Genomic DNA, 17,141 nt, shown 5'->3' with positions numbered 1-17,141 from the left:
ACTGCACACATCCATTTTTGCTTTTAAAAGACACATTGTTTTTTGAAAAAATGGGTAAAATAAATAAACTGTTTAAGTTTAAGTTTGTATTAGTCTCTTGCTGCTCTTGCTCTAGTGTGCAATAGGCTCAACATACAGACTTGTGTGGACAGGATGTCAATTACAGCACAAGATATTGCACTACTAACTTGTATAGGCCTACCTGTGGATACACACCTGTGGTGTGATGGTGTGTATTGTGAGGTACACTATGTTATAAAGCCCCTATATGCAGGGTGATTTACTGTAGACTTTCTTAAAACGGCTAACATTACAGATATAGTGGAAGTGCACATCTTGCCGAGTAAGGCTGCAGTCAATCATGCTAGAGTCTTTAATGTAATCTGTAGTGTTTACTGTTCAAGAAAAGCCTTTAAGCCAGTCCCTTGTGATGAAACATAAAAATACTACATTACAAATAAAAGTTGGGCAAAATGTATTTTAGATATGTCTTTATTCAGAACATGTCCCATGTGAGTGCTGAACTATATTACTAGGTTACTGTATTTCTACTAATGAATTAATGTGAAGGCAGCATACTACTGCTGTAGTTACTGTTCTCAAGTCACCATTACACGACTAAATATTTTCATAATGATATTAAAACTTTTCAGAACAATGCCTTCTACAAGAAGAGGCAAAAGAGCCAAGCGGTTTCCTTCGTCCATCGACGCAGATAGCATTGGTGGATCTGCAGAAGTTGAGGAACTTCACAATGTAGAGAAAACTGAAATGTTACAGGAAGCTGGAGTGGAAAGTAAGTATGTTATTTATCACACTGATCCTTTGTAAAACAAAGTGCAATGGGTGCAGATAGTAAAAAAAAAAAATCAACTATTAGATGAATGTAGATAATTAATCAATAAGCATTATATGCATTGCTGTAGTATTTTCCCTTTTGTGATTGTAAAGCACAAAACAGAGAAAAACGAAGATAAAATGTTATACTGTACTGAACTGTCATAATCTATTTCCTTGTGATTTCTTTTAATGCTTTTTTTTAAATCACATGTAGACATGTATTTTTTCTTTTTTCTTAATTAAAGCACCAAGAACCTCATCCTCATCAAGACAGAAAATAACAGCCCTTGAGGATGAAAGAAACTTCCTAAGAGAACAGCTGAAAAAAGCACTGGACAAAGCTCCCACTGCTGCAGGTGATATATCGCAAGTTCGCTGAAGAAGCTTGATAAGCTTGTAGACAGATTGCAAAGCCTTAATAACATCAATTGTATTTGTGGGGTTTTCAGGTTTTTTTCAACATAATATACTGTATATACAGTATGTTCTCATATGCTACAATTGTTGTGCAATGAGATCTTGTTGTGTATGTACTAAATGTAACTGACTTAAACACAGCACTTAGTTTTCAGTGTTTATGATCTAAGCTCCAACCGTGTCCACATAACATTTTCTACAGAGAAATTATTTATATTAATACAGTGCAGTACTTCCAGAAACAAAAACATAAAAAATAGCTCCTCCTACCTAACAAATCAATTTATTTTTCAACGTTGGATAGTACAATATTATTCTTCTTTAACTTCTTTTTCTTCTTTTACTTTTCCAGGAAAACATCAATCACCTTCAGGCTCAGATTCATCTGATTCATATTCTTCAGACTCTGAATCTTCCTCTTCATCCAGTGACAGGAGGAAGAGGAAGAAGAAGACCAAGAGGAAGAGCATAAAAAAGGATAAAGGGGCACAGTTTGGCAAAAGAAGTAAGCTAAATGTTTTGTTCGAACTTTTAATTGACAAATAGTAAAATTTGTTGCACAGTGCAGGATTTCATTATCAAAGTTACTGTGACAAGCCCACCTGCCCAATATTTGAGAGTCCTTTCCTATAGTACATTATATGTGTGGCAAGAAGCAATGCTTTATTGAACTGCAGGATGTTCAGGGTGACAGGACTATGGCTTGGTAAACAAGCCAATGTGTGATCATTTTTGTCCATTATAAAACAGATTGGGAGCCACTCAAGACCCTATATATTGTAACTTTTTCTTTGCCTTTATAGTGACAACCCCAGAAGATGTCCAACACAGGTACATGGCGGTCCTTAAAACCTTCCAGAAGACCCGAAGTGTCAACAGAAATTGTGAAAAACACAACGTGGATCGAAACACCATCGCCTATACTGCTGTGATTGCAGAAGTCTGTTTGGCAGCTGACAGTAAGGAGAAAGCTAGGGTACCACCCTTTCCAGGTGGCTCTCTCTTAAAATATGGGAAAGAACTTAAGCTTTTCCTTGACAGGGAGCCAGCATTGAAAGCAAAAATTTAAAAAAAGAAAAAGGAGAGAGAGTTCCTGCCGGTCAAATATAAAGTAAAAGGGAATTAGGTGGTGATGGTATTACATTATTGTTTTTGTTTAATATTTGAGAACATTTTTTAAATTTTGAGTTGAATGCTGAAGATTTTAGTTTTAGGGGAAATAATTTTATTTATAAGGTGTGGCTGAGGTTACAGTGATTTCTTTTTCCCTGTTTGTATCAAAATCAGCCATTTGTGTTTTGTTCAGTAAATAATTAATTGATGGATATCAGTATAAACATGTTCATACATTGCATTCCTTTGTTCATACATGGCATTCCTTTGGAGTTTTACATACGAGGCATCAATACTATAAAATGTTTTTTATATTGTATTACCTTGAAATAAAATAGAAACAGGCAGTTTTGCATTTTGCGGCACTGATTCATGGTTGTTACCTCTTTTATTCTAATATTACCATGTAATACGATAGAAACAGGCAGTTTTGCATTTTGCGGCCCTGATTCATGGTTGTTACACAGAAACTACCAGAAGTGTTTCCAGGTAATATCTACACCTCTGTTATTCTAATATTACCATGTAAAACGATAGAAACAGGCAGTTTTGCATTTTGCGGCCCTGATTCATGGTTGTTACACAGAAACTACCAGAAGCGTTTCCAGGTAATATCTATACCTCTGTTATTCTAATATTACCATGTAATACAATAGAAACAGGCAGTTTTGCATTTTGCGGCCCTGATTCATGGTTGTTACACAGAAACTACCAGAAGCGTTTCCAGGTAATATCTACACATCTGTTATTCTAATATTACCATGTAATACAATAGAAACAGGCAGTTTTACATTTTGCGGCCCTGATTCATGGTTGTTACACAGAAACTACCAGAAGCATTTCCAGGTAAGAAGTCACAAGATTAAACATCATTAACATAAATTAACATAAAGTATTACCTTGAAACAAAAGGGAAATGTTTGAAACAAAGGGTGGATGAATTTCAGCATTATAATATGGTAATTACAATACAATACAGTGAAAACATCAACATATATTACCCCATTATTACCATGTTATTACAATATAAATATAACTATATTACCATTACCTAGATATACATATGGTTATTGTCGAACCCTTTCTTACTTATTACATTGGTAATTGCATGTTATTACATCTGTTACCTTATCACCTTATTACCCCAGTATTACGTCTTATTACTGTGATTATTACTACGTTATTACTTTGGTAATTACATGTTATTACCTATATATTACCTCTTTATTATCTCACTGTTACCCCACTATTACCATCTTATTACCGTACCGTAATATGCAGTGCTACCAGAAGAACTTACGTTTGTCACAGACTGACAGCCAGTGCATCCAATCAGCTATGAGGAAACATTGTCCACTACGTACCTACCTTTTTCAGTTTGGGTCTCACCAAATGTTGATTTGGTTTTTGCTTTTGCTGTTATGTTTTGTGAAATGTTGTTTTGTTTTCTGAAATGCTGAAGTGTTTTGTGAAATGTTTTGTTTTCTAAAATGTACAAACATACCAAGACACGAATATCTCATATTTTGGTTAAAGTTTTCAACAAAGTTATTTGCTTCTGCAGTTGATTCACTTCCTGTGGAGTCAACGAGTGAAAATACTCACAGTGCCACTCTGCCAACTTTGTGGTCAGAGGGTGTATTTTTCTTAAATCTTAAAATCCTTAAATCTCAAGCATTATGCTCCCACCTACCGTCTACAGAAAGCGCAGCCCACACTTAATCACCCGTCTACCGTCACGGTGTAAAGCTTTTCAGTGGCAGCAAGGGCATCAAATGGAACCAGTAACTTCTCTACCCTTTAATTTTACCTTTCACTCCAAAAATTATTCAAAGGAAACTTTGAGCTGAAGGCAATTAAAACAGTGATTTTCACTCGTTAAATACATCCTGTTGTTGGGACCACAGAAAGGGGAATTAAACTATCTCTGAAATAAAGGAGACACATGTCCAACTGCGGCCTACATCGCAACTCCACAGCATGACTGCTTTCTCAGACAAAGAAACATGTGGCTTTCTTAAACAAAGAAAGGTCTGCATGTAGCTGTAGCAGCCTGACATTTCACATGTCTATGAGAACTCCACAAAGGGAGGGGGTTTCAAACTGGCGAGGTCTAAAGACTACAGACGTAGTTCACACCTTCTAAAACTGTGAATTCCGATTGGCTAAGCGGAACTGCCGCCATCTTTGGAGTCTTTGTACTGAATTACTTTTATTTATTTATTTATTTAACTTTTAAAAGTTTATTTATTTAACTTTTATTTAACCAGGTAGGCTGTTGAGAACAGGTTCTCATTTGCAACGGTGACCTGGCCAAGACAAGCGTAGGCGTGCAAGACAACAAATAGTTTCACATTCAATACAATACAAGAACACAGAATACAATATGCTACATAAAGTGCAAAATAAGTGGGCAATTACAAATGCTGGCACGTAGTGAGGTGCAAGTAAGTCGATGGATATGCAATATACATGAATATCACTGCTGAGATGGTGTAAAGAGTTGATGGTGTAAAGAGTCAGTAAACAGTTAGTCTATTGGTCTAGTTAGTGAGATAGATCAGTTATAACACAATGTATATGAATAGACAGTCTAGATAAATGCTGAGGTGTAGTGAAGAGTCAATCTACAGTTAGTGCAAGTTGCAGTCTATTAAGTGATGTAGATCAGTAATAACACAGTAAGCAGTAATCAATCTATATAAATGCTGAATGTAGAGAAGAGACAATATACAATTAGTGCAAATGGTGGTCTAGGTAGTGATGTATATCAGTAATAATACAATATGCAAGAATAGACAGTCTGTATGAATGCTGAGATGTAGTAAAGAGTCAATGTACAATTAGTGCCAAGTGTGGTCTAGGTGGTGATGAAGATCTGTGATAACACAGTATACAAGAATAGACAGATTATGTGAATGCTGAGATGTAGTAAAGAGTCAATATAATCAATATACAGTTAGTGCAGATTGCGGTCTAGAAGTAGGTCAATAGATGTTAAAAAATTGTGTGACAACAAAGGTGGGAAGAAATAACGGTTGAGCATATAAGGGCAGGTGAATAGTGCAAACTAGCGTAAACAGATGTGCAATGCAGGTGAAGATGTGAATCTGTGCAACTATGCAATGGGGCACGACAAAGATAATGGAGTAAGGGTGTGCAAAAACAGCGGATGAAAGACAGGGAGCAGTTAGCACGTACAGTGATCGGAAAGGAGCACAGACGTGCTTTGAAGGCAGTTAGTGGGTAAGGGTTTTGAGTTTCAGGGTTTTTTGTAATTCATTCCAAAAATTTGCAGCTGAGAACTGGAAGGAGTGGCAGCCAAAGGAGGTGTGGGCTTTTGGAGTGACCAAGTAACTGCTTGAGTGAAGGCTGCGGGTGGGTAAAGCTATAGTGACCAGTGAGCGGAGGTACAGCGGAGCTTTGCCTAGCAAGGATTTGTAAATGAGTTGATACCAGTGAGTTAGGCGTTGGGTGTGTAACGAGTATGAAGGTAAATATGGTGCAAAAAGGGAGAGCTTGTAGAATACAATGTGAGAACTTGCAGAACAAAAATCTGAACTTGTATGTTAAAATTTGCACTTGTAAAAATTTTATTTGCACTTGTAAAAATAAAATTTGCACTTGAAAAAAATATTCACACACGTGATCTGAATTTGAAGTCATACAAAGAAAAAAAACATGAGAGCTTGTAAAAAAAATCTGAACTTGTAAGTTGAAATTTGCACTTGTAGAAAATGTTCACACACCTGTATTCTGAATGTGAAGTTACAGAAAAAATATTCACAAATGTGTAGATTGATATTTACATGAACACAATGACAGCTGCAAACTTGTAATGCAACATTTACTCGTATACTTTTTTTTTTTACTCTGGTTCAGTTTCCATCACAACCACAACTCAGTGATTACAACCTCTCGAATCTGTCACTGCAACTTCACATATGTACTCTCTCGCATCACAAAGTGGCGAATCTGCGCACCTCGACTTTCACAACACTCTTGACGATACATTTGGTGCAAAACTAATTTGTACCTGTGGACTTAGGCTGTGGAGCTCAGGGTGGAAATCAGGGTTTCTATCGCCAGATGAGGGACAACTCTGTCTGGCTTATTTATGTAGCATGGAAACTTGGTGGAATAGCATGCTAGCGTTAGCTAGCTAACTAACAGCCAGCCCGCTTCTAAATAAATACCGTTTAATTATCTAAACACTTTTTAACAGTCAAACTAAAACACTGGCGGTGAGCTCCACGGCCTGCAGCCGCAGACGGACCGTCATCAGTGGGGATCGACCAGCGTAGTAACACTGCTTTTGCCAGAAAGCTTCGCTGCCGACCTCGACCTGCAGTCGGAGCTCCAGCGGGACACGGAGAGCCCCACATCCGGTAGCAGCGGCCCATCCCCCGGCCATGACCAGAGCTTGCTTTGCTGATGTTGTGCAACCATGCTAAGAATTGCACCCGCTTGGGCAGAAACAATAATTTCTGCAGAATTCATTGCTGCCGAAAATTGCATCTAGGAAGGAAATGCTACTACAGAGTCTGATAAAACATTGATGTCTCTAAACCTTCTAAAATCCTAATCATTATTGATGAACATGACAAAGAGATTTACTATTGCCTAGTTTTTAAACAGTACTTTGCCTTATAAAATCATTATTTTCCCTAGTGGATGCAATTCTCGGCAGGGATGCGAAACTTGGCACCTGTTACCCACTGATGACGGTCCGTCTGCGGCTGCAGGCCGTGGAGCTCACCGCCAGTGTTTTAGTTTGACTGTTAAAAATGTTTAGACAATTAAAAGGTATTTATTTAGAAGCGGGCTGGCTGCTAGTTAGCTAACGCTAGCATGCTATTCCACCAAGTTTCCATGCTACATAAATAAGCCGGACAGAGTTGTCCCTCATCTGGCGATAGAAACCCTGATTTTCCCATAGACTGTATATAAGAAGGCTTTTCCCGTTCTGTTAGCTCAGAGCTCCACAGCCTAAGTCCACAGGTACAAATTAGTTTTGCACCAAATGTATCGTCAAGAGTGTTGTGAAAGTCGAGGTGCGCAGATTCGCCACTTTGTGATGCGAGAGAGCACATATGTGAAGTTGCAGTGACAGATTCGAGAGGTTGTAATCACTGAGTTGTGGTTGTGATGGAAAATGAACCAGAATTAAAAAAAAAGTATACGAGTAAATGTTGCATTATAAGTTTGCAGCTGTCATTGTGTTCATGTAAATATCAATCTACACATTTGTGAATATTTTTTCTGTAACTTCACATTCAGAATACAGGTGTGTGAACATTTTCTACAAGTGCAAATTTCAACTTACAAGTTCAGATTTTTTTTACAAGCTCTCATGTTTTTTTTTCTTTGTATGACTTCAAATTCAGATCACATGTGTGTGAATATTTTTTACAAGTGCAAATTTTATTTTTACAAGTGCAAATAAAATTTTTACAAGTGCAAATTTTAACATACAAGTTCAGATTTTTTGCTCTGCAAGTTCTCACATTGTATTCTACAAGCTCTCCCTTTTTGCACCATATTTACCTTCATAAACGAGGGCCAGCCAACTAATGCGTAGAGGTTGCAATGGTGGGTGTTATAAGGGGCTCTCAGTGGCGGTTCTACATTGAATGGCGCCCTGGGCGAGACCCCCTTCGAGCGCCCCCCCCTCCAAAAAAAAATTAACTATTGCAATTACAACAGGAAACACACTTTTTAAGGTGCACAATCTCCACCTTCGACATTGCCAAAAGACAATGAACACAATTCTGCACAAAATATGACAGTATAGGTTATGAGAACTTAAAATAAATATACAGTATATACATAAATGTGCCAAAAATATATACAATCATAAAAAATTAAACAAGAGCAGACAACAACAATAATATAAAATATTAGGAATAATATACAAATAAAATATAGAAATATTCTAAATAGCACAAATCCTTCATCACACAAATGTGAAGACACACTAAAGAAAATCTAATTATTACACTATAGCACTAAGAACAGAAAACACAAACTAAAACTAAAACCTGACCTCTCTGGCCTTCCTTGACGCAAAATCATCAATGATGTCATCGACAGGGACGGACTGTCTGAGACCAAAAATCAGACCTGGCATTTTGGCCCAGACCGGCCCACCACATAAGATCACAAATACCACCCGTCCTTGCGCTCCCCTGAATATGTATAGCAACTCCTACTCCTTAAAACTACTACCGCCATGTAATGAGTAAGCAAGAATCAGTGAGAGTTGACACATTAAATACTTCAAATGATTGTATGTATGTATATATATATATATATATATATATATATATATATATATATATATATATATATATATATATATATATAATCATTTCAAGATGCCCTGTGCTTTAATTTGAAGAGGTCTATCATGAGTTTTTGTCTGCCTAAGCAGATAGAAAAGCTATAATTCTCGTTAAGAACGTTTGCATGATGTGCAACGTTCATATAGGCTACTAATGTAATCATACAGTAAAGCATGCCTACGTCTTTTATTGTTGTAGTGTTATCAACAGTTTGTCCACCACTCAGTTTTTGGCTGTGTTTTAAGGGGAGTTGTGCTTACCACTCCCTCATCTCTGTCTCTCTCCTCCTGATTCTCCTCCTCACTCTGCATGACACTGCCGCCGACACCGACAACACTACCACTATCATCAGCCACGGGAGCTGAGAAAACATGTATTTTCGCTTTTTTCTTTTATTTGAGCCGCTTGGGTAACTTTGTTTCATTTTCGCGTTTAGACCATTGCCATAAAAGAAAGGTTTAGACTCGTCTTGCTCCGTCTCTGTGTACTCACAGTTCTCCTGTCACCGTGTGTTTATCTTTTGCGCCCGCCCCACACCGCTATGGACTAGTCCATTTCATTGTGAAAGTAGGGGGTGCCAGCAGGGCGCCTGCAGCTGCAGGGGGGCGCTGATTTACCAATTCCCCACACAGTGAAATAGTAGATAACGGAAACCGCTTTGCGGCGCAGAGGACTTTTTTTTTTTTTTTTTGTGTAAGTTCTCGTGCCGCCCTCCATGTAATATGAAAAAATGCCACCCCGGGCGGCTGCCCGGTTTGCCCGTGCCAAAAACCGCCACTGGGGGCTCTGGTCACAAAACGTATGGCATTGTGGTAGACAACATCCAGTTTTTTCAGGAGAGAGTTTGAGGCAGTTCTGTATATGACATCACTGAAATCTAGAATTGGTAAAATTGTCATTTTCCCCAAAGTGAGTTTGGCAGCGTGAGTGAAGGAGGCCCTATTGCGGAATAGGAAACCGATCCTAGACTTAACTTTAGATTGAAGGTGGTTTATGTGTTGCTGGAAGGAGAGGGAACTGTCTAACCAGACACCTAAATATTTGTACACCGCCACATTTTCTAGTTCCAACCCATCGAGAGTGGTAATGCTACAACATTACAAAGAGCTCAACTCTTGCGTCTCGATCCGCCTCTTGATATCGCAGGGTTTAACTACCCCCGTGATCTCGTCACCTCCCTCTCTTCTTCAAACACACACACACACACACACACACACACACACACACACACACACACACCAGACCTGCCAACATGTACGCCTTTTTTGTACTCGGCACGCATTTTGACCCTTAACTACGCTTGTACGATTCGCTGCTCTCTAGGTACGCATTTTGTTGCATCTTTCATTTCGCCGGTTTCAGTTTCTATGCAATCTACATTTATGACGTTGATTCTGCCGCTGAGCCACAGCGTGTAAGTGGAGTGAAAAGCTTTCGGCCAATCGGAGCGCTGTATTTTAACCCTCTGCCCACCTGCCCCTCCTAGCCAAATGCTTCGCGCGTTTAATTCAATTCAGTGCCTCAAGCAAGCAAGGCTGTCCGGATAACTGTAGGCTTGCATGCCATGGCTGAACCGCCTCAAAAAAAAGCTCGGAAACCACAGCTATCGGGAGAGATGGCCTTGCCTCCACATGTCCAGGCTACCTCATCACGCGTTCTGCACCGTGTGCAAGACAGACATCGATATCATTCACGAAGGGGCAACAGGTAACGAACACAGTCCCACACTCAAATACTGAGTTGGGTATGGCTGCAGCCTGCAGACCTCCTGTCTCATGCCTCCCATGCTCACTAACTTATCTGTGACTTAATTTAGAAAATAATTCACGATTTCGTATGCTATTCTGAACATCTGAATTTACCGTTGTATTCTGAACATCTGAATTTACCGTTGTATTCTGAACATCTGAATTTACCGTTGGACATGCCCAGGGAAGTTAGAAAAGTGGTGGAATGGCTAGAAACCTAGAAGGTTTTACACAGGCCAGGTGCTGATTAACGTAAGATAAAGGTAACAGTTAGGCTATTTTTTAGCCTAACTAAGGCATTGCATTATGGCAACTGACATAAAGCAATTGTCACCCATGTCAACCTTTTAAAAGCCTATCTGAAAATATCTGACCCATGTTATTTATTAGCCTATAATCATGTCTCTGCCAGGCTTCTATCTTGTGCTTTTTTAGTAGTTGCTTTAGGCCTATTTAAAGTTGCTTTATGAGTAAATCATTACTTAGACTACTTCATTTCCCTTCAGTAATCAAAATGAAGAAGGCTATGTGTTAACCTGGTCTGACTCTCATCTTTAACACAGAAGTACTTAGGCCTATTTATTAGCTCACTCCACCTCCTATTGGCTAGATTAACAAAAATATATGGGCACAAAATATTGGACAGAATATAAGAAAACATTTGTGTCGTTTCACTACACCTACAGCCATTCATCCACTCCATTCCTCTACACAGTAATAATTTATTGTAATCTAGGAGGTAGTGATGAGCCAAACAATGTATTTGAATATAAATTACATGTATCTAGATTTCCTTTGAATGAAGTGTGTGTGATGTAATTCTTAATATTTGTAACAATATGCAGGAATATGAACTAGCCTATCATAATCTCCCCCCTCTCCACCTACATTTTCAGATTGCACACGCCATGTGTATATTATGTTTTATGGTGTTAGGTATCTCATAGGTTTCTCACTGGTGGGTGGGCAACGGTGGAGCGTACATTGGCGGTGGGCTGTCGGGTGCGCACGCGCGCGGGGGTTGTACTCATAACATTTCTTCAAGGTTGGCAGGTCTGACATAAATAAATACTATACTTTAAAGAGCAGTTTGTGATTTTTTGTGTATTTGTTGTAATAACAGCTGGGTTAAACATGTCTGTGCTCAAATTTCACCCTTCTGTTCCTTTCAAAGATACCAGATAAATCAATCAAATTAATTAAGATCTGTATCTTAGAAGGAACACCACCTATGAGACTGTTTCACAGTTCAGTTATTGGTCCCGGTTACATTTGAAACAAGAGCAGAACCAGGGTTCAAAATTAACTTTTTCGTCCACCAGCCAAATGGCTAGTGAACGTTCAAAATTTACCAGCCACTCAAAGTATTACCATTGTTTTTTTGGCTGGTGAGTGAAGCAAATTTACCAGCCAATTTCATATTTTACCAGCATTTGGCTGGTAAATGGTGCTAATTTGGAACCCTGAGCAGAACCCAAATGCAGATATAAACGCAGAGCCAGAGTGAGAGTTAACAGGTTTATTCAAAGTACTTAAGTCAAAGTCCAGGTTTCCAGAAAGGGGAAAGCAAGTCCAGGTTTCCAGAGAGGCAAACAGGTCCGGGGGGAAGGGGGGGTTCTGAGCAGGAGTGGTTCCGTCAGAGTTATCCAGTGGTCGGCTAGTGGTGAGGTCCAGTGGTGGTTGTCTGGTCCGGTGGATGGCAGGAGTGGAGCAGTGGCAGGAGTCAGGTTCCAATAGTATCTGATGCACAAGAGAATGGATCAGGTAGCAAGTTTGGTCGTGAACGAGACTAACTGTGGTCACCCTGACTACAATCTGACGCAGTGTGGAGGGTTGACCGGGTATATGAAGCAGAGGTTGATTGAGGTAAATGAGATGCAGCTGGAACCCAGACTCCCGCACACCAGACTCCACTCCTGTAATTAGGACAGACAGAGGGGAGGGGGAGAGGAGAGACAGAGAAGCTACCTAGGAGCAGCAGGCCTAAAAGTCTCTGATTCCAGGGTGGTGCCCCATTTTGATTGTTTGTCAATTTGGTAAAGTTATGAATACACATATTCATAACTTTATTAATATTGATAAAACATTTGATAATTTGCCAATAATTTCATCTGTACCCCCCCAATCCCCAACACTGTTACAAGGGCTTAGTTGCAAGTAAACATTTCTTAAGTAAAATAGGTTGGGAAGAACTGCCTTACTGTACTTTTGTGTTTTCTTTCTTTCTGAATGCTGCTTTTTTCTGCTTTATGTGACAATAAAGTGAATCTTTTTGTGTTTGGGACTGTTGTTTGGACAAAACAAGCAATATTAAGACACCTTAGACTTTAGGATTTTGTTCACTATTTTCTCTAACTTTATAGACCAAAACATTAATTGATTAATTGGAAAAAAAGGTCTGATTAATTAATATTGCAGCCCTAAATATTCTATTATGGTTCTATTAAGTTTATTAAGTTTTTCTATGCTATTCTGTTCTCCATATTAGCAATTCTATTGTTATTTCTGTCTACTGTACGACATGCTATTCAATTTATTCTACCGTCTTCTAGAAGAGGGAATCCTCTGCTCCTCATGTTGCTTTCTCCTTTTTTCCTGGTAGGGTTTTTGTGGGATTTTTTTCTTATCCTTTTCAGGGGTCGAAGCACATAGGGTGTCATTCTGTACAGATTGTTAAGCCCTTTGAGTTAGATTTGGAGTAATCACCCAACAAATCATTACTATCCGTAATATTTTACTTTTATGTATTTCATACTCGTATAATTAATTCTTTGACAACTGTTATGGTTTTATTGCACCAATTGTAACACCGTACTTAGATCTGTATCCCTATAGTATTTATTTTTAACATGACCAATGCATTTGTCATACATAGTCAATCATTTCTCTCCTGGAAGGCACACATGGATACAAAGTCACACTTTCCCATGTATCTTTAAGAGCAGACTGCGGTGGGGGCGGTGGGGGCGGGGTGGGGATGAACTCATGTAGCTGTGGAGTTCCCTTCAAGGCCGCTAGGCGCGTCTCTGCTCCATGAAAGCTGCTGAGAGAGACTGAGGGCTGGAGGAGAGGAGGAGGAGGAGAGGAGGAGGAGGAGAGGAGGAGGAGAGAGCAGAGAGAGAGGACGGTGTTTTATCAGCCAAGTGCAGCCTGAATCGTGAGGAGCGGACGATGGGGGGAAAAATACCACTATTGTTTCTTTTTCTCCAACATCACCGTCATTAACATCTAGACCGGTGCGTGTCAAAAGACCCGGAGCGCTATGGTATTTGCTGTCTAGGAGAATACAATTGTAATTATAGTTGTGAATAAAAATCATTTGGGATTAACAGCGGACTTGTTTTTGGACTATAGGGGTTTCCTTAATTTGTTGACGCGCGTGTGTAAATGTTGGACCGCATTTAACCTGAGTTTCTACCCTCTGGAGTGAAAAGTGCGCCAGCCTTATTTCCCAGGCTTCTTTCCAACGCTTGAGCGTCGGTATTTTTTGGGGGGGCTATGTGGCTTTTGGAAGGAATGCACCTTATCCTAACGGGACGTAACGCACAGAGGAATATTGTCTGAGGTGGAAAAAGCAGCGGACGGGATCCTGCCTTACCGGTAAATACACATTCAGACTTTCATTCTGGAAGCTGCATCATGCAATAATACATTATGCTGTGGGCTTTGAGACTTTACCGGTAAATTTAAGCAACTGCGATGCAATGGGTTCATTTTCTTAGTTCATGATTTACTCGGCAGAATTTGTCAGAGGAGGTGGTGGTGGAGGACAAGTTGAAGTGGATGTTGAGATAATCATTGCCTTTTTCTCCATATGACGTTATTCTGCTTAGTGAAATGGGTCAGTGATGAGAGCAACTGTGCATTGGACAGGTTGTTGAAAACATCCCCGTGCACAGCAGAAAGCAGCAGCTCCTCTGCTTATGTCTGCCACTTTGGGCTCTCTCACTCTGTTCCAAGCGCATGGAAGCACAGAGCTGCGCATTCTCTCCCAGCAAGATACAAAATAGCCGGGTTCGAAAATAACGCTCAGGCTGAAATGGCTGCTTGGTGAATTTGTTCTCAGAAATATTACCCTGCTCTAGAAATGTATCAGCTATCCGTCCGTCCGTGCGTGTTAATACATTTTAACTCTCACTACTCAGCATGATCTACTATTAATGAGAGAACATAGTTTTTTATTAATTATTAATCGAAATGAACAATCTGAATTAGTAGGTTTTGCATATTGCTGCTGGAATTATATTTATTAAAAAACTCTGATGATTCCCTCTGCCTAATCAAATTAATGCAAACCTCCTCTCAGGCTGATTGCTAGGATTCAGGATGGAGGGAAATTGAGAAGAACAGTGTGTGTGTGTGTGTGTGTGTGTGTGTGTGTGTGTGTGTGTGTGTGTGTGTGTGTGTGTGTGTGTGTGTGTGTTTACGCGCGCGCGTGCGTATGGTGAATGGAGTCTCTCTATCCTTTCCTATCCAGGAGGAGGAGGAAAGTTGCGCCCGTCGGCCGCTGCGGAGGCACCATCACCATATAAACTGGATGAATGCGGTATTTGTGTGTGCTCGCTCCAATGACTTGTCACACCAAAAATGAAGTAGAAGGAGACTTTGGATGCGATGTTGCCCTGGCAGATAGAGTCTTAGACATTACCCCATCACCTCTCACACCCATAGATACAGCAAGGATCAAGCTATGATAGGGTGAGAAGTAGCTCAGTTAAAAGTAAAAATCGCCTTGCAGATGATCCTAATCAAGCCTGAGAGATCATGCATATTTTTTTGTTTCATAGAGGCTACTGTCAGGCAGCTCAAAATATTTATGTGATCTCATGTGTTCAGATTTAGACCTAAATATCTTCAGGGGTGATGCAAGGGATTCTGGGTCTCCTATGTGATCTGCTCATGACCTTTAATGAAGTTCCTAGATTTTTCACCTCTCTTCAGTTTCTCACTGCATTGTGTTCTCATCACATGTCAGCCTCCATGGTGTTCTGTGGAGGGTGGGGGGGAGGGGGGTTTGGGCAAGGCAGGCTCCCATGGTTCACACCTCTCAGTCCCAGGGGCTCTGATCTACATAGCTCAGCCCTCAAGGAAAACATCTACTCACCGCTTATCGTCTTCATCTTTTCTACCTTCTTGTACTGCTCCCCTGGTTTATCTACATCCTCCTCTCCTCTCCTCCTCCTCCTCCTCTAGGAGGGAGCTAGTTCATAAATTATAGATTACTTGTTGACTCATGTTGTGGCCCTTTTGTTTCTGGAGAAAGGCCATCTCACTTTTTGGTTATCTATTTTGTTTTGAAGGGTTCTGGATGAGAAGCTGGCCCTTGAAATTTGAAGTTGTGGTTTGAACTGCTTTAGTGCAGTGGTACATAATGCCAATGGGACATTGGCTATACTCCATCAGCTAATACAATTGAATAAGTAATTCACCCTTTCCATGGTTAACAAAGATCTTACATTGTGTGCTCGAAACACCAATAAAGCTTGGTGTCTTTTGTGTGGAATAAACATTTAGAAAGTGACCTGCATGCAACAGATTTTTTTAGGGCCCTAAATAATGTATGTTACACAATGCTTTTACCTAGAGCTGCAATGATTAATCAGATAATCGATTAGTTTTAAACTATTGAATTAATCGCCAACTATTTTAAAAATTGTTTAATCTGTTAGAGGCATTTTTATGAGAAAAAGTAAAACTCTGATTCAGCTTCTTAAATGTAAAAAAAAGCTTCTTCACTCCTCTATGACACTAAACTGAATATCTTTGTCATGGCAAACTTCGAGGACGTCATGTTTGGGTCATTGTTAGGGTTTTTCACCCTTTTTTGACATTTTATAGACCAAACAAATAATTGATATCCAAACAACAGATTTAAAGACTATGAACAACACAAATAAAGTGCAAGGTAACAGACATACGGCTGAAAAGGACATATGGCGGAATTTCTGGCGGCAACGGAGCAATCCCGGAAGTGGAAGGTCATGGATATAGACTAGTTGCAGCCCTACTTTTACCCTAAAAATTAAATTTTCCAAATTCATTAGGGAGGAGCCTTTAGGACGGGACAGGCATTAATGACATAATATGATGTATTTGATCTTGAAATGTGGAAAAAGCAGCTATTTAAATCAGTTAGTGACTGAGTGAAATACAACAGAGCATTTGTTCTGGATCAACTGTCGACAAAGCCAAGTAAAACATAAATCTTGCACATTGTTTCAAGACTTAAAGTTACTTTTAATAATAATAATAATAATACATTTTATTTAAAGGCGCCTTTCTCAGCACTCAAGGACACTGTACAGGGATACATAAGACAGCTGAATGCTCTGCTCCCCATGGTGGTGAGACAAGCGGAGGGGACAGACAGGTGTATGGAGGAAGAGGATCTGAGGGAGCGGGAGGGAGTGGGACGCTGGAGGAGATCAGACAAATATGGGGGGGCAAGGTTGTGGATGGCCTTGAATGTAAACAGCAGGACTTTGAATTGGCTACGGACCTGGACCGGGAGCCAGTGGAGCTGTTGGAGGACAGGAGTGATGTGGTGGATGGAGGGGGTTCGAGTTATGATGCGGGCAGCTGAATTCTGGACCAGTTGAAGTTTATGGAGGGATTTGTGAGGGAGGCCGAAGAGGAGAGAGTTATAGTAATCCAGACGGGGAGTGACGAGACTGTGGAC

The 17,141-nt window shown here is 39.9% G+C and overlaps 2 protein-coding genes across 2 annotated transcripts in view; both read left to right on the top strand.

Annotated features, from left to right (window-relative positions):
• The first annotated feature begins 657 nt into the window (after window positions 1-657).
• Window positions 658-2,380, top strand: LOC116058714 (coiled-coil domain-containing protein 106-like). Its single transcript, XM_031311557.2, has 4 exons — window positions 658-796; window positions 1,086-1,196; window positions 1,610-1,762; window positions 2,061-2,380. Exons 1-4 carry the CDS (start codon window positions 658-660, stop codon window positions 2,324-2,326), a joined length of 669 nt encoding a protein of 222 aa, XP_031167417.1. The 3' UTR covers window positions 2,327-2,380.
• An 11,184-nt stretch (window positions 2,381-13,564) lies between these two features.
• Window positions 13,565-17,141, top strand: part of nlgn1 (neuroligin 1) — a 412,586-nt gene continuing 409,009 nt past the window's right edge. The window contains exon 1 of the mRNA XM_036007130.1: window positions 13,565-14,062. The gene's annotated coding sequence lies outside the window, so the exon portion shown is untranslated. The remainder of the gene's footprint in view (window positions 14,063-17,141) is intronic.

This window comes from Sander lucioperca, chromosome 11 (assembly GCF_008315115.2).
Source record: "Sander lucioperca isolate FBNREF2018 chromosome 11, SLUC_FBN_1.2, whole genome shotgun sequence".
Lineage (NCBI taxonomy): Eukaryota > Metazoa > Chordata > Actinopteri > Perciformes > Percidae > Sander > Sander lucioperca.
This window is presented reverse-complemented; position numbering and strand designations above follow the sequence as displayed.

What these genes read in the sequence shown, in the direction of transcription:
- LOC116058714 (XM_031311557.2), top strand. Translation starts at nt 658, where the DNA reads ATGCCTTCTACAAGAAGAGGCAAAAGAGCCAAGCGGTTTCCTTCGTCC. An exon ending in ACAGGAAGCTGGAGTGGAAA is followed by an intron (nt 797 to 1,085) that starts GTAAGTATGTTA and finishes TCTTAATTAAAG; the next exon opens with CACCAAGAACCTCATCCTCA. An exon ending in GGCACAGTTTGGCAAAAGAA is followed by an intron (nt 1,763 to 2,060) that starts GTAAGCTAAATG and finishes TTGCCTTTATAG; the next exon opens with TGACAACCCCAGAAGATGTC.